Source organism: Pristiophorus japonicus, chromosome 14 (genome assembly GCF_044704955.1).
Source record: "Pristiophorus japonicus isolate sPriJap1 chromosome 14, sPriJap1.hap1, whole genome shotgun sequence".
NCBI lineage: Eukaryota > Metazoa > Chordata > Chondrichthyes > Pristiophoridae > Pristiophorus > Pristiophorus japonicus.
The window spans coordinates 147,275,455-147,299,017 of NC_091990.1; the positions used below are offsets into that span (position 1 = coordinate 147,275,455).

At 43.3% G+C, this 23,563-nt stretch overlaps 1 protein-coding gene across 2 annotated transcripts in view; it reads left to right on the top strand.

Annotated features, from left to right (window-relative positions):
- lrp4 (low density lipoprotein receptor-related protein 4) overlaps positions 1-23,563 on the top strand; it is a 451,660-nt gene that overhangs the window by 204,780 nt on the left and 223,317 nt on the right. For both annotated transcript variants that reach the window (XM_070899678.1, XM_070899679.1), the window contains exon 2: positions 6,537-6,689. In XM_070899678.1, coding sequence (XP_070755779.1) covers positions 6,537-6,689 — 153 coding nt within the window. The remainder of the gene's footprint in view (positions 1-6,536; positions 6,690-23,563) is intronic.

Consider the following 23,563-nt stretch of genomic DNA (forward strand, 5'->3'; position numbering starts at 1 on the left):
ATCTGTATGTCATTTTATTTTAATAACAGTGTCTAAACTCCAATCGTAATGAATTTGCTGCAAAGTGATTTGGAATGCCCTGAGGATTTTATGTGGTGCTATATAAATGCAAGGACTTTCGCCAAAGCATGGATATTTAAAAAAATAAATTTTTTCTGTTCTGAAGGTACCACCACAATGACAACAACTTCTATTTATGTACTAAAACATTCTAAGGTGCTTCACAGGAGCGATATCAAACAAAATTAGACACCGTGCCACTTGAGATATTGGGACAGATGGGTAGGTTATATGGAGCGCCTTAAAGGAGGAGAGAGTGCTGGAAAGGCGGAGAGATTTAGAGAGTGAATTCCAGAGCATAAGGCCCAGGCAGCTGAAGTCTCAGCCGCCAAGGGTGGAGCGATTAAAATCAGGAATGTGCAAGAAGCCAGAATTAGAGGAGCGCAGAGATCTTGCAAGGTTCTAGGGCTGGAGGAGATTACAGAGATGGGGAAGGGCAAGTCCATGGAGGGATTTGAAGACAAGGAAGAGAATTTTCAAAGTGAGACGTCCCAAACTCATTTCTCATGGGACCTTTACAATCAAGTCAATCTCTGTAAACTGCATTTTAACACAGGTATCACAGGTGAAAGAGCAGTCTCCTCACCCTAGGCTCTAACGGCCTGTTTCCATTGGGAGCTTGAATTCAATATGGGTTCTTTCTTTTTTTTTCAAAAGTGAAGTAATTCTATTCCTAGTTTATTTGTTCCTTGAGCCAAATAGGATCATGTTAACTGACTGATATTCTAGTTCTGTGCTATGGTATGTCGACCATGCAGGAGAGTTACAGGGTTTTGTGCCAACCAGGTTTGAATTAGTGTCCTTCAAAGCTGGTTTTACAACCATTATAAATGGTAGGTTTTCTGATGAGCATCAGAAAACTCTTAATTTACAATTAGTAAATGAGGCCAATCTGACCAATAAGGTCAGATTTTCTGGTAAAGTTGACAGTGCAGCTTTTATATCTGGCAGTCAGTTTTCCTGACTGTGGAATATTACATAAAGGCAAATTTTAATTTCAGTTGTTTCAAAATGTAGCTAATTGTACTGACCAATTGAAAGGAATTAAACACCAAAAAATCTCAATTACTCCATAATAATATTCACCATCAGATCTTTTTACCTGTTGCTTGCTGCTCTATAAACTTTTTGTAGAATAAATCTGAAGTGACAATGTAGTTATGTTTATCTCTGAAGAATATTCGATTTCAAAGAAAATAGTTAAACAACGCTGTCTTTAAAGTATAATTGAAGACTATACTGTATCACAAGGTGCACTTTGCTCAGTCTACAAACCTGTTCATGGCCATCTATTCCATTGTATAGCACAATAAGATCTGGATCTTGACTGGTTGCTGACTCGATTAAACTTCGACACATTGCTGTTAAAAGATGGCTTACTTCCTCTCATAGGGCTCAAATTTGGCCCACCCATTTTTTCACCGCACTCACCAGAGATGCGCAGACTGTGGGCTGAATCTCCCCCGATTCTGGTCGCTGTGTTACCTCTCCCGGTGCTTGGCGCGGCGTGGCCAGTCGATTGGGGGGGGCGGAACGAGGGCCCTGTGCCAGAAACAGTGCCGGCAGTTCTGCACATGTGCATTGGCTTGTGCGCGCATGCGCAGTAGCTCCTGCCCCCAACCTCTGTGTGCGTGCTGCAACGTGGGACCCGATGTGTCCCGCGGCTATCCTGGGCCGAGTGGCCTGCCACACAGGCCGGCCCGCTGACCTCCCGGGCTAGAAGGCCACAACAAACAGGTTGGTGCGGGGAGAGTTTTGATCGGGTGGGAGGGGTGGAGAGTTTAGATTCGGAGGGGGTGGGGGGGGGGAAAGTGGTGGGGGGAGTTTTGATTCCGGGCGGGGCGGTGATAACTGTGTAGCCAGTCATTTTGATGAGCTTACTCAAGACTTTCCTTAACCCTGTTGATGAAAATACTTTCCTGCATAAATACATAAAAATTACGAGCAGGAGGTACTACTATTTGTTATTTGGATATTTTGAAAAAATTATGTAAATATATTTTGTCTCTTTACTCTTTTTTTATTTTTGTAGTTTAAGCTTCCATGAATGCTTCTGTTGCATAGTAAATTAACTTTGCGAAGTTTGTCATATGATATTCTGTATAACTGTTTGATCCTTTTCACATTCTTTAGTCAAGCCATTAAGTTCTGCTGACCTTCGATGTATCTACCTGCGCTGATTTCTTAACTCTCTGCAAGTGGCCACATACGCTGACCTAAGTTAGTTTGGAGTAACTATTAGCTGTCCAAAGTGGCCAAAGTGGCCAAAACGGACATAGGTGGCTGGTAACGCCCCCTTTTGAAATAAACTAAACTAAACTAAATGGAAAAAGATCCTAACTAACTCACTTACACTGGCGCAAATTGAATGTGCAAAATGTGGATTTTTAAGATACTCCAGAAAAATCAAATTGCTCCAAACAAAATGGAGCAACTCTGTTTTTGAGCCCATTAAGTTGGCTAAGAAGACCGATGTTTCTACTCAAATCATTTACTTCTACTGTATTGTACTCGGTGGTAATATACACCATCAGATCTCCTTTTACCTGTTGCTTACTGCTTTAGAAAGAACATAAAGTTTTTAATAATACAATTTCTTTAAGTTTTACTTGGGGAGCAACAATCAAATTCTTCTCACAGTGGAACATAAGCAGAAAATGCTGGAAATACTCAGCAGCTCATCAATGGAAAGAAGGGACAAGTTAGCAATTTAGTTTTGGATCTTTCATCAGAACTGAGAGATTTCACATAAACAGGATATGGGGGAAGGGGACTGCACTGAAGTATGTCGAGAGAAAGGGACATGACTGTGCTGACTAACTATAATAAAAACAGAAAATGCTGGAAATCTCAGCAGGTCAGGCAGCGTCTATGCAGAGGGAAACAGAGTTAACGTTTCAGGTCGATGACCCTTCGTCAGAATTGACTAACTAGCTGGTTTCAATTGAAATGGCAGTGGGGGCACTCCAGTTGTTTTCAATGCCCTCCATTCCCTGTTCACTCCTCATACATTTAATTGTGAATTTTGTCTCAGCAGTTACTTTTATTTCTCTGGTCAGTGTGGAGAGACAACACAAACTTATCCTGCCCTGCTTTCTGTAGTCGTGACAATTGTTGGTGACGTTTCTAATGTTAGAAAGGGGCTAATGAAACATTTGGCTATTTTCTAATATTAGAAACTTAAGGACCTAGGCACGTTCCAAGTTTAAAAAGTTTACTTTGCACTGGTTGCCATACCCTAAAGCTAGACATACACTGTAACTGATCTATATTTATGTCAGCTCGGCCTGTCATATCGTTAACCTGCTAAGGACAGTGGGTAAATAACAGCGTGGTGCTGACATTGCATGGGAACTGTGAGACTGCCGTGACATCATTTATACCTAATTCCAGAGCTGTCAACATTGGGGAAATGTTAACAGTGAGATTTAGGATCAAGAAGAGTGAGACAGATTGCAAACCTGTTTAAACATATTTGGGAGGAAGGGATTTCATCTGAATATTAGATTTACAATTTGACTGGAGCACAAAGAAAATCTGCCTCCATTTGGGTGTTAATTTTTAAGAGTTTTATTTATTCAGTCATGGGGGATGTGGGCTTCGCTGGCAAGGCCAGAATTTATTGCCCATCTCTAATTGCCCTTGAGAAGATGGTGATGGTGAGTTGCTGCCTTGAAACAACGGAATAGCTTGCTAGGCCATTTCAGAGGGCAGTTAAAAGTCAACCACATTGATGTGGGTCTGGAGTTACATGTAAGGACGGCAGGTTTCCTTCCCCAAAGGACATTAGTGAACCAGATGGGTTTGAAGAGTGACAAATGTCGAAATAGGTCATGTTTTGAAATAAAATGAGTAACATTTGATAGATTTGTTAATTCGAAGCAATTAAAATGTCACTGCAACACAAGTGATTTGAGTAAGTGAACTGTACAGATAAGCAACATTCACAATAATTAAACAGAGAAAATTAGGAGTTGTATAATGATACAAATTGCCTTTAAATGAAGGCAAATTTCTGTCCTATAATGAAATAAGCAAGCTGATGAAATGCAAAGTCCTACAGTCAGATAGTGTAATACATTTTAATCGACTTCAGCTTCAGCATCTTGTTCATAAATATTCATTACTATCTTGTGTACAACGACTTTGGTAAGAGCTGTGTAAACTGAACTAAAGAATTCAGTCTGACGACACTTAATTTGTGAACACAGCATGGCTTCAGGAGGAACGGACCACATTTAGATTTTGTCACCATTTGACAAATTAAAATGATCTAGCACAATATAGTATTAAGTTAAGTCAGTGATATCTGTCGTTCAGTTTTATTGCTAAGTAATTAGATACAACTGCGATGCAATGGGAGGAACAGATGTACTGTATAAGTGGAAGAAAAATAAATCTTTGTTATTTCTTTAAAAGCTGTGACAGCCCATAGTGAAACCATAATTAGTTTGTATTAGATTGTCTTTGCGATTAAAGACTGTGTCCATTTCATTTGCTGTTGGAAACTGTTCCTATACAATAGCAGAACCAAAATAATGAATAATGAGAAACCTGGAGCAAATTTGCTTTATAAAATCCTCCTTTCTTTTTCAATGAAGATTCTATGCTATAAATGTGAAAGCTATCAGCAATGTTACTCGAGATTGCTTGAAATGTCAACTTTCCATCATAACTTTCAGGAGAGACCAGGAAGATATCAGAGTTAGACTCAGGAAAATGGCTTACTGTATATGGAACTGCTACTTTAAAGCCTTTTTTGTCATTCTTCAGTGGTTTCAGAAGTCAGGATAGGGTGAGGTTGGCCATTATATTTCAGACGACGGGTCAGATCCTGCAATTCATTCTAAACAGAGTGAAATGTGCACGTTCTTGGTACAATTCAGATTTAATAAATTGTTCCCAATTTTCTGGAGAGCTGTTGAATACTGGTGTATTATTTTTAAATATACACATTTTTTTATTTGTTCGAAACTACTTCACATGTATAAGCTAATTTGTGATCATATGTTAATCTATGCAGACTGCTATCCGGTGCCAAATGTGTCATAGGATTTTGCTATATGCAATAGGTTTAATTTCATGTTGTCAGGCCTGTGTAACAATTAACAGCCATACTGGCAACAGAATTTAATTGTTGTTAAAGTATTTGTTTTTTGCTATTTCAGGTAAAAAAAAAATCTTTCAAAGAGGCAGTTTTCTTTTTGGTCGGCAAAGCATTTGAATCTTTCCAATTTTCAGACCAGCGTTGACAACTTAGTTAAAATAGTCAGAATACATTGCGGGTGGGATCAGCCTGGCACACAGGAATTAGGTAGCAATATGTCTAGTTTAATTCCAGCCCATTTTTACCTCTTCTGGGCCGACACATGGATTGTAATAAAACCAAAAAGTTAATATTCACAATATTCTAATGAGCATGCAAGGGAGCTTGTCTCTTTGAACTTTCCTGCAAAGAAGCTAATTGTGTTGACATAAAGCTAGATCTTGCTTATAGGTGCATTTTAAACCTTGCTTGCTGTTGCTTGCTATTTCTGGCTGATTCTTGTGCACATATGATTTGAAAATGGAAAGTTTAATTTTTTACTGATTCTTACACAGAATTGCATAGAGATTACAACGTGGAAACAGGTTGTTACGATCAACCATTCTGTACTTGGTGTTTATCCTCCACACAAGCAATAATTCAGGGGAATCGAGGGATGTGGGAATTGGGTGGGAAAGTGGAGTTGAGGTTGCAGATTAGCCATGATCTTACTGAATGGTGGAGCAGGCAGGCTCTATGTAAACTTGAAGTTATCCAAAACCCGACAGCCTGTGTCCTAACTCGCACCAAGTCCCGCACACCCATCAATCCTGTGCTCGCTGACCAACATCGCCTTCCGGCTAAGCAACGCCTCGATTTCAAAATTCTCATCCTGTTTACAAATCCCTCCGTGGTCTCGCCCCTGCCTTATCTCTGTAATATCCTTCAGCCCCACAACCCCCCGAGATGTCTGCAGTCTTCAAATTTTGCCCTCTTCAGCATCCCTGATTATAACTGCTCAACCATTGGTGGCCGTGCCTTCAGCTGCCTGGACTCTAATCTCTGGAACTCCCTCCCTAAACGTCTCCGCCTCTCTGCCTCTCTTTCTTCCTTTAAGGCGCTCCTTAAAACCTACCTCTTTGAACAAGCTTTTGGTCACCTGCCGTAATTTCTTCTTATGTGGCCCGGTGTCAAATTTATTTGTTTTGACTTATAACATTCCTGTGAAGCACCTTGGGACGTTTTACTACATTAAAGGTGCTATATAAATACAAGTTGTTGTTGTTGTGTGGCCTACTCCTGCTCCTATTTCTTATGTTCTTAGTCCCATATGCCGAAGGACCTGATAATAAATTTCTCTCTAAGCAATAACCACTTCTGGTATTTTACTGCAGTTTTATCTTTTGATGATCTTCCATAGGATTCACGTGTTATTTTTATGTCTATGCAGGTGTGACAGGATCAGGAAGTACTGAATGTTCCTGCGGCAGAAATCATTTCACATGCGCCGTGAGTACATTTGGTGAATGTACCTGTATCCCCGCTCAGTGGCAGTGTGATGGGGACAACGACTGTGGAGACCATAGTGATGAAGACGGCTGCAGTAAGTAACTGATCACTTATTGAAAACTAATCAGTGTGCTCCATCCAGACCTCATGTGAGTTAAGTTATCATATTGGCCAAGTTGCTGTCATGGTTTTGATAAAGTTAATGTAGCAGTTGATTTCTCTCTCTCTTTCACCCTTTCTGATGCCGTAATTATATTATTTTAATACAATCTTCTTTTAGCTGTTTTACTGTAAATTTTGATTACAATATACACAAAATGACCAGAAATGCTCGAGTGCTTTAGAGTATAAATTTGTGATTGCTTCGTGTCCAATGCATTCAGAAAACCACAAGAGACTGGACTTGGTGATGGTAAGTGGCCCGAACAGCATACACAAAATGGAAGGCTTGGCCCCTCTTTGTGTTAGTGACCAGAACATGATTAAGTTTTATGAGTTGGGATTCCACACTGCGGAGGACCAACACCCAGGTATACAATTTTAAAAAGGCCGACTACAAGGGTATCAGGGAGGAACTGTAACAGATTGTTGCCTCTGTCGAGATATGGAATACTTTGAAAGGCATGCAAGCCAAGTATGAACCTAAGATTAGCAAGATTAGCATCAAAAACCATGGCCCTAAATGGATTAGCAAGATAATCAAAGTGAAATAAGAAAGAGAAATGAACCTTACAAATTCTGCAGAAAAGAGTGATGGGAGGAATACTAAACCTCCAAAGCATATCCAAAAGTTTATCAGCGGGCAAAGAAGAACTTGGAGAGCTGCAGGCGCTTCACACAACAGCAAGAAATTCTGTCCCAGCAAGAGGACAATTAGGAGGAGTTGAGAACCTTAACTTTCATCCCTATGAGCATCCTTTAACATGAGCATGGAATAGTTAACGTATTCAATGATTACTTCCTTGACAGCTGAAAACTACAGTCATATCCTCCATTAATGGAGATGATCAAGACATTAACATAAAAAGACGAAGATTCGACATAGGCTTAAAGGCCGCAAAGCAATCAGGTCCCCAGGGAAGAATGTTATCTATTCCAGGATACTTAGAAAGACCAGGCATGAAATTTGTGGTGCTAATAATCATCTGCATTCAGTTTGGGTCACTGAGGCACACAAGGCTCCCTTGCTGTTTGGAGAAGAGCCACATATTGATCTCGAGTGTCAGAGGACTGATGTAGGAGGAAACTTAGGGAAGCATAAGGTTTTAGCATTGAAAGAAGGTACCTGAGGTACCTTGTGAGGTAAATAAGATAGTAAACAGTAGAATTTTTTTCAAACTCCTCTGTGAGAATAGGACAACGGTTCAAATTAATCAAAGGCAAATTTAGGACTGATGTGAGGAAATTCACACCAAGACTGATCAACACAAGGGTACAGTAGTAAATGTAAAACCTATGGAATCATTTTAGAAACAGTTGGTGGCATGATGGGGGAATTTTCTGGTGTCTTTCTGGTTGGCCTTCCTCATCCATATTTATCTTGTGCTCATGAGGGAGTCAATTGAATTTTTGGAGCGGTCTCAAAAGATTGTAAGCAAGCTAACATATATGCCATACTCAAAAAGAAAATAATTCTAATCCAGCAACTATCGGCCAGTCGCTCTTGGATCAAGAACTGGGAAAATAATGGGACCTATTATAGAATGCTCGAATTTTCCAGGCTATTTAGCCCATCGAATCCTATACCACCACCACCCATTGAAAGAACGACCTGTGCATTCCTTTCCCCTGGCCTTTCTCTATACCTTTCCAAAAGATTATTTTTCCAATATTTATCCACTTTCTTTTTAAAGGCTCCTTCGGAATCCGCTTTGAAGCTATTCCTGCTGTGGCATTCCATATCCTAATAAGCCACTGCATAAAAACATTTCTCCTAACCTCTCCCTTTACTGTTTTAGTGATGATAAATTTATGCCCTCCAGGTACAGACTCATTATTGCGATCAAACTTAAGGTTCACCTTATGATGATCTGTTAATTAATAGCAAGGCAGATTCTGACTGACTAGCCAAGTCAGCTTTGGTGATTTTGGGGCGGTAATGGCGGCGGGGCGGTAAAGTTTGCACCCGGGAACAGTTTGCGCCTCAGTCATCAAAATTGGGCAGCTGGGCCCTGAGTCTGGGGCGCAGCGCAAAGGGAGGCGTTATACGTCTCTCTTAGGGCGTTAGCATGGGAAACTCCCGAGCTAAAGAGCCGGCCCGTGAGCGCTCTGAGAGACGCCTGGGGAGAAAAAAAACCCCCACAAAAACATTCCCAATACATAGCCCACGCCACCACAACATAAATCACAAAAAAATTAAAAGAGCAGTCACACTTACCTTAGGATGGTACTTACTCATCTCTGCAGTTGGTATAGGTTGGACTGCCCATTTATCCAGGTGATCGCTGTGGGGCATACGGATCAGGTGGGAGTCAAAAAGCAGCGCGGTGTCGCAACCAGGGCTGAGCTCACTGGCTCAACTCTTCCGGGCGTACTGTTCCGCGCCGCTGCAAATCAGGCCCCGAAAACCCCCGTGAGGCGCGGAAGGCTGACTGTCCACCCAGAAAACCTCACCGCTGCCATTGCCGACCCTCCGGGGTGAAAGATGGAGCGCAAAGGACCCCTTAACCTTTTGAGGAAACAACAATCCAAGTGGACAGTGGAAAGTCATGTGGTGTGATGAATGCTCCTTGGGTGCAAAATAGTGGAAATACTCATTCTCTACTAAACAGGAGGAGAAAAACTGGGGAAAAACCCACAACAACATTCACAATACATAGCCCACCCCATCACAATGTAAACCACAAAAAAAAAATGTAAAGAAAAAGCAATCACACTTACCTTAGGACTGCATGACTTGCCTCTTAGTAGTCGGCGTAGTTGGACCATCCGATTTCCCAGGCGTTCACTGCAGGGCGCACTTCGGGGCATATGGGTCGGGCTGGTGTCGGGCTGGTGTCACAACCAGAGGAGCTGCACACAGGCACAACTTTTCCAGGTGATGTTGCTCTGTGCCACCACAAAACCAGCCCCGAAAACCTCCGCGGGGCGCTGGAGGCTAACCGCCTGTACTGCCGCCACTCTGGGGCAAAAAGTGGACCCAAAGGACCAGATAATCCGCCCCATAAAATTCTTCAGGGGCTTGACACGGTTAATGCTGAGCAAATGTTTCCCCTAGCTGGGGAATCTAGAACACGGGGGGTCACAGCTTCAGAATAAGTGGTCGGCCATTTAGGAATGAGATGAGGAGAAATTTCTTCACTCAAAGGCTTGTGAATCTTTGGAATTCTCTACCCCAGAGAGCTGTGGATGTTCAGTCGTTGAGTATATTCAGAAATCGATACATTTTTTAGGAACTAAGGGAATTAAGGGATGTGGGGGTAGCGCGGAAGGTGGAGTTGAGATAGATCAGCTATGATCTTGTTCAATGGCGGAGCAGGCTCTCTCCGATCCTCTTCTCTCTCTCTCTCTCTCCGATTCTCTTCTCTCTCTCTCTCTCTCATCCCTCTCTCTCCTCTCTCCGACCCCCTTCGCTCTCTCTCTCTCTCTCTCATCCCTCTCTGTCCTCTCTCTCATCCCTCTCTCTCCTCTCTCCGACCCCCTTCTCTCTCTCTCTCTCTCTCTCTCTCTCTCTCTCTCCAACTCCTCTCTCTCAGAGCCCCCCCTCTCCTGTCCGACCCCCCGCTTTCTCTCTCTCTCCCCACCCTCTCTATTATACCTCTCTCCGACCCCCCTCTCTCTCATCCCTCTCTCTCTTACCCCTCTCTCATCCCCTCTCTCTTACCTCTCTCTCACCCCTCTCTCCCCGCTCTCTCTCTTACCTCTCTCTCACCCCCTCTCTCCCGCTCTTACTCCTCTCTGACCCCTCTCTCACCCCTCTCTCCGACCCCCCTCTCTCACCTCTCTCTTCCGACCCCCTCTCTCTTATCTCTCTCTCTCTTACTCCTCTCTGACCCCCCTCTCTTTCTTTCTTACCCCTCTCTCCGACCCCCCCCCTCTCCAAACCCCTTCTCTCTCTCTCTCCGACCCCTCTCTCCGACCGCCCCCCCCCCCCCCCCTCCAAACCCCTTCTCACTCTCTCTCCGACCCCTCTCTCCGACCGATCTCCCTTTCGATCCTCTGTTCTCGCCACAGCTCCAGTGAGGGGCTTCCTCCCACAGAGCTGAGGAAAGTGTGGTCCCCGCCACACCGCAGCCGCAACTGTGGGGTGCTGCGCTAATGATTTACAACTTTAAAAGAATTCGGTGGTTGCGCTCCAGGAGGGAAGTGCAGCGACTTGATTCCTGGAGCGCAACAGGCCGCAGGCAGGGCGGTAGTGGTGCAGCGTTACCGCAATCCGAACCGCCTTCCCGCCCTTAAAGGGAAGGGCCATCGTTGCAGGCTCTGCATTGGGACCAGTGAGCTGGACCCCGACGGCAGCCGTAATCCGGCCCAATCAGCCCCATGCTCTGCAGCAGAGTGCCCATCTGATGGATCGCGGCTGAAGAGGAATGAAAAAAATTGAAAACCACCAACATTTAAAAATGTTTCCACTTACATTGGCCACCTCACCTTTAAGTTTTGCCCCCGAAGCGCCCGGCCTCTTGATCAATGCCTCCTGCAGCTGCCGGTGTTTCTGCCCGGTGATGCTGCAGGGGCGGAATCGAAGTTTGGGTGCGGGGCGCTACTGGGGCGATGTGCACGGCGATGACGTCACAATCTCCAGGCGAAGGGGATCGGGGCGCAAAGTCCTACCGTCGCTGCAAACCTCCCGCCGATTTTAGCGGGAATCGTTTCGCGGGAATCGTTTATCTTGCCGCGCCCGGTTAGTAAGTGGCTGCCGCCCTGTTATCGCCCCCCCGCAGAAGCGATAACGAGAGGCGCAAAAGAGGCCAATTTCTAATTTTCTGTGGCACTGCTGTGTAGCTTTTTCCCCAAAGGTATAAAACATTAATGAAAGCTGGTATAGTTCACCCTACTGCTATGCAGTTCCTTATAGCGAAAACCCATCAGGAAATTTTTAATAATGTAGAAGCCATCTTCAGATCTGAGGTCGTTTTTAACATGGTTATAAATAATGAAATATATAAGCTGACCTAATTCAAAGTTACACCTATAAATCTTGACAGTTCGTCATTTCAGGCCTTCCTAAGGAATTAAATTAAAATGAAGTTGATAATTTTATGGTTTTTAGTGGGTATATCAAGAGGCTTATGAATTATCCATGATCTGCGTTTTGTGAACATTGTGCGGAAGGTGGTACCATTTAATTAAAACAAATGGTCTCAGAACTCAACAAATTTGCTTATTTTAGGAAATCGTAAAAAGAAGTGTTAATGGATAGGTAATCAATTATCAGAATGTTGCCCCTGCCATTTCCCTACTAATAGTAATGATAGCTTCACTGAATATACACTGTAAATTGAACAGAAATGGTCTAAATGATGCAGTGGTTAAGAGGCCTATTTCACACTGAGATTACATGGCTTTGTCTCGGTGTTGGCTATCACCCCAATCTGCAGTGGCTGTTTGCAATCTCCAGCTGTGATGGTTCTCAGCTGGCTATCGTGTTAGAAATCTCACTCTGGGAGATGGTATCTGTGTAACCGGTTGTGATCAGTGCTTGAGACCTGGTTTAGAAGTGGATTTGGAAATTGTAGAGCAGTTTGTGACCTGTATCGCAAAAATCAGATGTTATTATTGAATGTTAAGATGAAATTATTGAGATGCAAACAGCTCATTTAGGGGGTTCCAACCTAGTGAGAATGGAGTAGAATTTCCTCTCTACTGGTGGGCAGAGCACAGAGAGCAAATCAGGTGAGGAAAATCACACACCCGTAAGTTTATGGAAGCAAAATCGTTGGGCCCCCCTTCTGTCTTTCCTCTTCCCAGGTGATACTTAGCACCCAGACAACTGAGAGGAAAATGTATTGCAATTACTCGAGAACAACTGCTATATGATCATCATCAACAACAACTTGCATTTATATAGCGTCTTTAAAGTAGTGAGGAGTATTATGAGATAAAAAATTTGACACCGAGCCGCAGAAGTAGAAATTAGCGCAGGTGACCACAAGCTAGGTCAAAGTGGTACGTTTTAAGGAGTGTCTTGAAGGAGGAAAGAGAGGTTTAGGCACATTCATGGTCCATCTTAATTTGATGAGCTGCCAGCCCTGATTGAGTTTGTTGCTAGCAGCTGTCCCATTGTTTGGGGAGGGCAGGGTGGGGGAGGGGGGCAGCGGGTGGTGTGTGGGGGGAAATCTAGCAGAGCTGCACATCTTAAAAGAGAGATGCATCTTTTCAATGCTGGATCTTGTCAAGTATTTTTTTCACATAATTTTGAGGAGATAACTGCAGCCAGGGCCCGAGGCCCTGATGATGGTATGAAGGTGCTGGAAGGAGGTTGGAAGCAGGAATGAGACCTCTTGCCCACAGCTGGTCACAGGATATCTAGGCAAATTACACAGAAATAGTGGAAATTGGTGGCAAAGAATGTCAATGCGAGAAGCATTGCTCCCATTACCTTGAAGGAAAGCAGGAAGAAATGTAATGACCTGACCAGGCCAGTGAAAGTGTGAATCCCATTCCTTATCTCTCTCGCTCTCTGCAGAGCCCTGAACCACTCTACATCAGCCCCAGCACGACCAGGGCTGTTTGCCAGTTGTATGCTGTTATTTGAGTTATCAGCTTTTTTGAAGTTTGGACAGTTTTTCTGAGTTCTGTAGTTTGGCATGCTCATTAGCCACTAGTTCACTGAGAGATGCCCATTGTATTCACAATCTGGGTATTTCCAATATATTTGTACGTCTGAGGCTCAAGGAAACATTAAAACTGAAAAATATAAATGAAGAAAGAAACTGGTTACAAGACAGACAGTCATGTTATGGCAGAAGATGGGACAGTGAAAGGTCTGAAGTATTGTTCAACTGCTTCATTCTACCTGCAGCAAAACTGCAAATAACCAGAACAACTCTGCTGGTAATGCATCATTTACATTTAAATGGCTGGGATCCTGTGGGCTTTTAGTAATGTAGGAACTTAGACCATTTAGGTCCTCAAGCCTGTTCCGGCATTCAATTAGATCATAGCTGATCTGTACCTCAACTCCATTTACCTTCTTTGACCAATGTCCATTGATACCCCTACCGAATAAAAACCTGTTGATATCAGTCTTGAAAATTTCAATTGAGCCAGTATCTACAGCCACATTTACACTACCCTTTGTGTAAAAAAGTGCTTCCTGATTCCACTCCGGGTTGGCCTTGCTCTGATCGTGCCCTTTTGTTTAGGATTGCCCCCACCATTTGGACGATGTACAGGATCCTTGCACCTGTAGAACCATCCCCCATCAAGGAACAATAACCAGAAGAGCATGGGGAAATTGGGAAGAAAAATTCCTGCCCTTATTTACAAATCCCTTTACAGCCTCACTATATCGTACCTCTGCACTCCCCTCCCACCCTACATCCTAATTCACACCTTCCTCTCTTTTCAACTCTGGCACCTTATGGCCCTTCCCTCCCTCTGCTCCTCCACCAGTGGTAAACATGGCCCTGGACACTGAAATTCTCTTCTTATCTTGCAACAATTCTCGTCACCAAAAGTCTCCTCAAATCCCAGGTCTTCAACCAAGGACTTAGCCAGCTTTGCTATCTCTCCTAGTCATTGTCCATTTTGACTCCATGTTTTAATGTGCAAGTTCTTGCTGGTAAAAAAAAAACAGCAATAGAACAGCAAGTTTGGTGTAATAATGATACATTTCGACACATGTGCATGTGCATAAGTAGATTAAATAAAAGCCATGGATTTAAGTATTGCGGGAGAGGCATTTCAAATTGATTTCTAAAAGAGAGCATTTCACTTTTTATCATTCTCTAGTTTGATATATAGCTTTAAAATGTGCGGTTGCTTAAGCTCTCTCCCCGTAAAATATATACAAAGAGCCCAGCTGTGTTAAAGTTGTTTGAGTACCATTGCTTAGTTGCTTTTTATTTATGACTTGAAACCCTTTTGGATGAAGTAATGACATTAGCAGAACAAGAAAGTGAAACTGGGGTGGCAAATCATCAAACCATAAAGCTGCATCAGCTCAGCAGTAATCAAAAAGATGAACCTTTTCTTTCACCCTCCCTAGCCTCGTGATGCTGAGGCCATAACTGAGATTGAGTAACTCAGCATAGGAATGGTGCTTCCGACTGTGAATGGCTCAGTGCCACACTACACAGTATATTTACTGACAGAGGCATTGGATACCTTTACAAACAGATTTATAACACACAATCTTATGTTTTTAAACAAAACATTGAAATCCTTTTTTAATGGTTTCATTGTGCTTAAAAACTCTATACTGAAAAAGTGACACTTTGGCTTAACAGTTTATATACATGTGTGTTGCTGTCTACAGGGTGTCAGCCTTGGCTCAATGGTAGCACTCTCAGCTCTGAGTGAGAAGGTCATGGATCCAAGTCATACTCCAGAGATTTGAGCACATAATCTAGGCTGACACTCCACTGCAGTACTGAGCAAGTGCTGAACCATTGGAGGTGCCTTCTTTCGGGTGAGGTGTTAAACCGAAGCCCCGTCTGTTCCCTCAGGTGGCCGTCAAAGATTCCAGTCCACTATTCGAAGAAGAGCAGTGGGGGTTATCCTGGTGTCCTGGCCAATATTTACCATCAGCCAACATCACTCGAACAGATTATCTGGTCATTAGTACATTACCGTTTGTGGGACCTTGATGTACGCAAATTGGCTGCCACATTTCCCTACATTACAACAATGACTACACTTTTCAGTGCTTTATTGGCTGTAAAAAGCTTTCGGATATTCTGAGATCATGAAAGGTGCTGTGTAAATGCAAGTTCTTTCTTTACATTGTTGGGGGAGGTGAAGCAGACCTACGCTGGGACAATACGGACCCAGATCTGTGACTCCATGTGAAGATGCCATTTGATTTCCATCTGTTTTATTGTACCAAGTGTTACTGCCCATAAATGATCTGGAAAAGTTCCCTGGAGAAATGAAATCAATCTCCTTCGAAGTCCCTCAGGCAGCGAGCTGCACTATAATTCTTCATGTAAGCCTCTGAAATAGATATGGTATGTGTCCAACCACAACGGCGATGTACCTTTTATTTGAAGTATGTAATAAGCCCACAGTGAACACTCATCAGTGTTTTGACCCTCTGGCCAGCATATTTCTTCCACTGCTCTAGCACAAGCACATATTTTCTCAGAGCTTTCATGAGGATGCTTCAAAAAAAATGTCAAAACAAGTGAGAGGGTAGTTCTTCTGACACAAACTTTGCTCACAATCTAGCACACTAGAATTGCTTTTACTTTAGAATTCTGGTTGCTTTGAACAATAAACTTCAAGCTTTGGCTAATTCCTTCAGTTATCACATGACAGACTTGGCTGTTCTTGGCATTTTCCCTCTGTGTCAGACAGTTGTGTGTGCTAAAGTAAGACTTGAGCACAGAGGCCGGCAAATTTCTCAGAGCTGCTCCTTCTCCGCATAAGTAACGTCTCAGGAAGGTGGAAACACCGTTTATGATCGTAAAGTTCAAACGGATTTTGGCTGCACTTCTGGTGAAGTTATGGTGATGGAGCAGGGCAGCTTTGAGGAGTTTCCCGGTAATAATGTGGGGTGACACTCCGGTGCAGAGCTAAGAGATTCCTATTGGTCGAAGATGGCACCTTTTGATTAAAGGTAGATGTAAGGGATACATTGGCACTATACGAAGAAGAGGGACTTCTTCTGGTGTCCTGGCCATCATTTCTCCTTCAACCAATCTGAACAATTTTGCATTCACACTGGAGTTCGGTTTGACCAGTCCTGCCCAGAAGAAGTGCACTTCTATCAGTCGGACATCAGCATTGACACCAGGCACAAAGAAGCGCAAAACCATCATAAAGATAGCTCTCTCTCCTCACTCAACACATTGATTAGAAGGCAGTGTTGAGGATCCAGTGGAGGGAAAATAAATATAAATCATAATGCTAATAGGCCAGACTGAACAAGTGATCAAACAATGTTTGATTGTAATTCTTTCTGTTTTGCTAATTAGTAGCCACATGCCACACACCAGTTACCAAGCCCATTTTCATTTAATAACCACTTATGGTTTCTCTGAACACAATTTTTTTTCAAAGAATTATTTCCGAGACAGACGTAGTAGGCAAATGTTTACATGTTCAAACCTTTGAGGTCAATGCAATTACAGGCAATTAGAGGGGTCCTTCTGTTCCTGTCTCCAGTTCTTTGCGTTATCATTAAGTGAGCATTGAACTACACGTTAGAGCAAGTCCTCAGGGAAGGGAACAGCTTTGCTCAGAAACTGCATTTCTCAGCAGCTCTCGAGCACTTTGTTAAAAATGAGTACATTCAGAGGAAGCGTCTTGAGCCACTTTTAAAAAAAAATAAAGTCAAATAGTTACAAAGAATTATTATGAGCTTTGAGATTCCTTTGGTGTTTTCTGTCCATTTTTGATTGTTATGTTTTGCCTAAATGATGATAACTGATTACATCATTGGGTATTGAGATTGCACAGGTCACTGAGTTCTTTGCAAACGATTTTGTTTAAGTTTTGTGTGATCAAATCTTTAACTGTGGCAAATGGGAACCACATCACACACTAATTTGGCTTCTATTTGCTGATATATAAGGTATAAATGCAGCATGAAGCTCCCTGCAAACAAAGAGAAATGGGAGTTTATAGCAGTGTGGATTGATTTAGCAGCTGCAGATTAGTAAATAAAAATCTCTTTACATTCTGGTGATCTCTTTAAACACTTCCAGAGACAATGAAGGCTGTGAGGTGTAATCTCAGTATTTGTGTAGAGCACCATGTGATACCATGCACATGTATAACTGCAGCTGTTGAAACACTACAGAAGGCAACTTACACGGGATTTGGCAGGACAGGAGAATGTGGACTATGTGCAATTGATCTTGTTTTCAATAGGCTTAGGAACCATGTTAACGAGAGTTTCGTGTTCTCGAACATGTTGCTGTGTATTCCATTAATATTATGAAGTTCACATAACAAAGGGAGTCCAGAATAAACTTTGTAGCATAAAGCGGTACAGGACCGATAAAGAATTTTTTTAAAGCAGTAACTGCAGTTTGTAATCCGTTAAAGGTGTTGCCCAATGCTCCAGATAAGTCAAACCCAGAGCTCGTGCTAATAGGATATAAATATCATCACATACAGCAAGAGGACAGCAGCATGACTGGCTGCTCTCATTCTTTTAGATGAAAGCAAGATGATAATGACATTCGGACACACAGGTCATCATCATCATAGGCAGTCCCTCGGAATCGAGGAAGACTTACTTCCATTCTTAGGGCCCAACATTGCCCAAGCCGTTTTTTTCGTCGTACTGACTTGAAGCGCGCCAGAAAAAAGGGGCCCCATCCTGGCTGCTCTTCGGAGTCCCCGGAGTCGTGGCGTGGAGACTGAAGGGGGGGTGGAGCAACAGGCCAGCGCAGAAAGAACTTACGGCACTTGCACGCATGCTCAGTGAGGACTGCGCGCACGCTCCTGTCCCCCCAGCGCGGGCTGTGAGCAGGACCCGATGCTCGCAGCCCCTATCCCAGGCCGAAGGGACGCCCGATCTCGCCACACCCTATCCCCGGCCGAGTGGACTACCGCACCGACCGGCCAGCCCGGTAGGACTTCGCTTTTATTTTTTATTTAGTGGCTGTGCTTGTGTGGCTGTGCTTGAGATTTTTGATTGGGGGGTGGGAGGGCGGGCGGGAAGGAGAGTTTTGAGGGGCAGAGGAGGAGAGTTTTGCGGGGACAGGGAGGGGGGAGAGAAAGAGTGTATGGGGGGAGAGAATGAGTGTATTGTGGGGGGGGGAGATGAGGAGAGTTTTGCGGGGGGAAGAAAGAGTGTTTCGGGGTGGGGGGGAGAAAGAGTGTCTTGCTGGCTACCAACTTGCCCCCACCCCCGTGACATCGCGGCCAGCAGCTCGCATTTCTCCGGTAGGATTGACTTCATTTTTATTAGTATTTTAATTGTTTGAGCTTTTCCTTGCAATGTTTGGTGCTTGGTTGTTGAGGTCCTCTCCAGTTCCCTTCCCTCCCCTATCTCTGCCCTAATGTCTGCCGAATGTGCGCTGCTTTTTCTTCACTGCCCGCAAGGTTTTTCAGAGCTGGCCACACACGCTGAACCTAAGTTTTTGCTGGCCAAAGTGACGCAAATAGCCAAAACTGGCGTAAGTGTCTGGGAACGCCCCCTTTTGAAAAAAAAAATGACCTAAAAAAAATCGTACCTAACTGACTTACTCTGGAACAAATTTTGGGGGGGATGTGGCATTTTTTAACTTACACCAGAAAAAACAACTTACTCCAAAAATATTCATGGTCAGCATTGGGCCCTTAAAATGATTCTTAGGTGGCTGAACAATATCCAAGAGGGTCCTGACGTTCCAGGTCCCAAACTTCATGTTGGAGGAGTGTAAGATGCCTGTGCGTGAGTTGTTTTAACGTGATGTGCAGAAATGCCTGTTGCCGGTATTAGTGAGCAAATATGTTTCATATTTCATGATATTCCTCTCTCTGGCTTAAAAGAGGCATCAATTCATTTGAAATAAATTTGTTAACAACTTGCATTCAGATAGCACATTTTACGTAGAAAAAGGTCCTGTTTCTGTTGAAATAGTCCATGAACTATTATACAATTTTAGGTGTTTGTTAATATCATCAAAATTAATATTGTATCTGAAACTTAAAGAGGATCCTATGTACAAGAATGTTGAGGTTATTTAGAAAAGCAATTATTAAAGTGTGTCCAGTAGCAGCAGATGACTTTGGATCTTTGGCTACTAGAACTGCTGTGCTGTGGTTGTAAAGTTCACAACAGTTCTGAATTTATTTTCCGCCAGCTCATTCCAGCTACCTGGTGGTATTTACTTGAGTACGCACCAACATTTCATCATCATCATAGGCAGTTCCTCGGAATCGAGGAAGATTTGCTTCTACTCTTAACATGAGTTCTTAGGTGGCTGTATAGTCCAATATGAGAACCACAGACCCTGTCACAGGTGGGGCAGATAGTCATTGAGGGAAAGGGTGGGTGAGGAGTCTGGTTTGCCGCATACTCTTTCCGCTGCCTGCGTTTGATTTCTGCACGCTCTTGGCGACGAGACTCAAGGTGCTCAGCGCCTTCCCGGATGCGCTTCCTCCACTTAGGGTGGTCTTTGGCCAGGGTCTCCCAGGTGTCAGTGGGGATGTTGCACTTTATCAGAGAGGCTTTGAGGATGTCCTTGTAAAGTTTCCACTGCCCACCTTTGGCTCATTTGTAGAGTGCTTGCTTTGGGAGTCTCGTGTCTGGCATACGAACTATGCGGCCTGCGCAGCGGAGCTGATCAAGTGTGGTCAGTGCTTCGATGCTGGGGATGTTGGCCTGGTCAAGGACGCTAATGTTGGTGCGTCTATCCTCCCAGGGGATCTTGCAGAGACATCGTTGATGGTATTTCTCCAGTGACTTGAGGTGTCTACTGTACATGGTCCATGTTTCTGAGCCATACAGGAGGGCGGGTATTACTACAGCCCTGTAGACCATGAGCTTGGTGGAAGTTTTGAGGGCCTTTTCTTCAAACACTCTTTTCCTCAGGTGGCCGAAGGCTGCACTGGCGCACTGAAGGAGGTGTTGGATCTCGTCGTCAATGCCTGCTCTTGTTGATAGGAGGCTCCTGAGGTATGGGAAGTGGTCCACATTGTCCAGGGCCGAGCCGTGGATCTTGATGATTGGGGGACAGTGCTGTGCGGTAAGGACAGGCTGGTGGAGGACCTTTGTCTTGCTGATGTTTAGCGTAAGGCCCATGCTTACGTACTCCTCAGTAAATACGTCGACTATGTCCTGGAGTTCAACCCCTGTATGTGTGCAGACGCAGGCATCGTCCGCATACTGTAGCTCAACGAGAGAGTCCAGGGACCTGGCCTGGAGACGGCATAGGTTGAACAGCTTCCCACTGGTTCTGTAGTTTAGTTCCACTCCAGCAGGGAGCTTGTTGACTGTGAGGTGGAGCATGGCAGCGAGGAAGATTGAGAAGAGGGTTGGGGAGATGATGCAGCCCTGTTTGACCCCAGTCCAGACGTGGATTGGGTCTGTAATGGATTCGTTGATAAGGATCACGGCCTGCATGTTGTCGTGAAGCAGGCGGAGGATGGTGACGAACTTTTGGGAGCATCCGAAACAGAGGAGGACGCTCCATCGACCCTCTCGGTTGACAGTGTCAAAGGCCTTTATAAGGTCGAAGAAGGCCATGTATAAGGACTGGTGCTGTTCCCTGCATTTTTCCTGCAGCTGTCACACTGCAGAAATCATGTCCGTTGTGCCCCGTAGGGGCCGAAATCTGCACTGTGACTCCAACATTTAAGAAGTGATTAATGCACTGTTTTGGAGGGTTGTAGTCCATCCATTAATAATGGCAAAATAAAGTGTTGATATATTTGTATATCTAAATAAATTTTAAATAGCTTGAGTATAAAATAGAGGCTACTCCTTTAATAAGTATAAACTGGAGACAGCTTATCTGTGAGAAAAACGTAGGGCCATTGTTCACAAATTGGCAAATAAATGGTTGATGGGAGAGATAGTATGATACATGTGTTAAAATATGCAACATTCTACTATGTAATTTCCGGTTATTATGTTCAGTTGGTCTGGTAGAAATATGAAAGTACACTATTACAGGACATTATTCTATTGCCTACCAAAGTGTGAGGACTATTTTTTTGTTTTCTTGACTTCTTCAAAGAAATGACCTTATGTCAAAGGAGATCGAAGGATAAATGTTGAATTTAATACTGGTGTAAATGCAATTGACATCTCATCCTGAAGATTTGATCTCAAAATTACAGGAAACAAGGAGAGGGTCACCTGATTCATCAAAAGAAGATCTGCGTGTTTAAAGAAGAATTTGACCATTGCACTTTATAAAGGATCAAAGTAGAGAAGGTGGATAAGAGAGTATTAGATAAACTGAACCTCGAGGTGATAATGGCATTGATTAGCGTGTTGATGATCGTGAGTGCAAGACAGACAGAGATGGGTGATATTGCGAAGGTGAAAGAAGCTGCTATCAGAATGGATGTGGAAAAGGAAACTCTGTTCAGGATTAAGCAACAAACCAAGATTCTGCACCACCGGACTTAGTCTGAGGTGGCAGTCAGGGAGGGAAACTGGTAAAGTTGATTTCAGTGGGTTGACTTCAGTGAGTGCTTCAGTTTTCAATATATTTTAATATAACCAAACATACCTGCAAATTGAAAATTGTTTTTTAATTTTTAATTTTTAATTTATGCATTGCTGGCAAATGTGCTAAAGTAATGGTGTAACTTTTTTGAAACTGACATTCATTCATCAAGCAATATCCCAAGCAACGTCCCCATAAGCTGCTCTGCCTCCTGCGCAGCATGCCTCCCCCAATCTGCGGCCCATTCAGTTTTGCACATGCGCAAAATCTGCAATGGAAAAGCCGGTGAGCGGCCTGCAAATGACTGCGTGGCCACGCAGCTTAGCGGGAACATTGATCGCAAGGTGTAAGCCTTGGTTCAGTGGAAGCGCTCTCACCTCTGAGTCTGAAGTCATGGGTCCAGACCCAATTGCAGAGACTTGTGGAACCTTGCTTTGTGCAAATCGGCTGCCGCATTTCTTACATTATAACAGTGACTACACCTGAAAGTATTTCATTGGCTGCAGAGTGCTTTTGGACATCCTGAGGTCATGAAAGGTGCGATATAAAATCAAGTTCTTTCTTTCCTTCCTCCCTCACTTTCTTCCTGCCTTCCCTTTCTCCTTTTTTCAAACTGCAGCCAAACCAATGTGTTTAATTACCAAATGAGATGAAGAAAATGATGCAACTTGTTTAAAAACCTATCTGGCCTTCACACTTAATGCACTGTCCCTTTCTTCAAACTACAACCAAACCCATGTGTTTAATTAGCAATGAAGTCACTTCCTTTTTTTATTCCTCCTTTCACAATGAACATAGATCAGGCTAGAGCATGGAAAAGAATTATCAATGAATTTTAAAGAGCTGAGACCTCTTTGTACAGATGACTCTTGTACAAACTAAAAGGAGTGTGGAACAAAGGGACTGGCAGAAGCAAGGATGTTCTGTCTTCCTCATTGTTCAATCCCTTCTTAAACTGACTTCTTTTTCAGTATGTACCGACTGCACAAAAGAAAGCCGATCATTAACGAGGGTGTCTCAAATAGACTTCCTCTCTTTTGTCAGAAAGCAGAGGACGTGTGTCATTGCTTTCTGAATGTTGCAGAATGCTAATTCAGCGTTCTCATTTTAATCCCCTTGTGCTGCTGGAACTGAGGGGATTTATGTTATAGCTCTGTCAGGTTGTTTGCCTGTCATCCAGTCAGTCAATGAGCAACTTGTCACCTCAATAACTTAAAAAGACTTTATGAAAATTGTCAGTTTCTGTCAACAGACTCTGGTTTTTTTTGCAGCAGCTATATCGAGAACTGTTCTGTGTACCTTGTTCATGCATCTATAAGCAATGACTTGTCATCTTTATGACTTCATACTGTTTATATAACTACTTTTCGTGAGGAGATTGTGTGATCCATTTTTGCTCTCAATATTATAATGTCAATCACATTTGTTTATCTGTAAATGCTCCTGTCATCGGTATTTCATTTGCCATTGTTCAGTCACCCTCGCTGCATGGCCTAACACCACTCCTATCCTGAACGATGTTCTAATTCCACTTCCAAATTGGACCTTTCAAGCTGGTTGCTCTTTGTTGACACCAAATTTGTTTCAAAACAATTGCTATAGTTTTTCAATTAATCACATCTGTTTACAAAATAATAATTTATGAATTTTTTCTTAAAGTATTCCAAACTTTATTAAAGTAACTGATCTCCCTCTTCCTCTCCTTCATCGACTGTAGTGCTCAGCATGCAGATTTGTTTATCAGGAT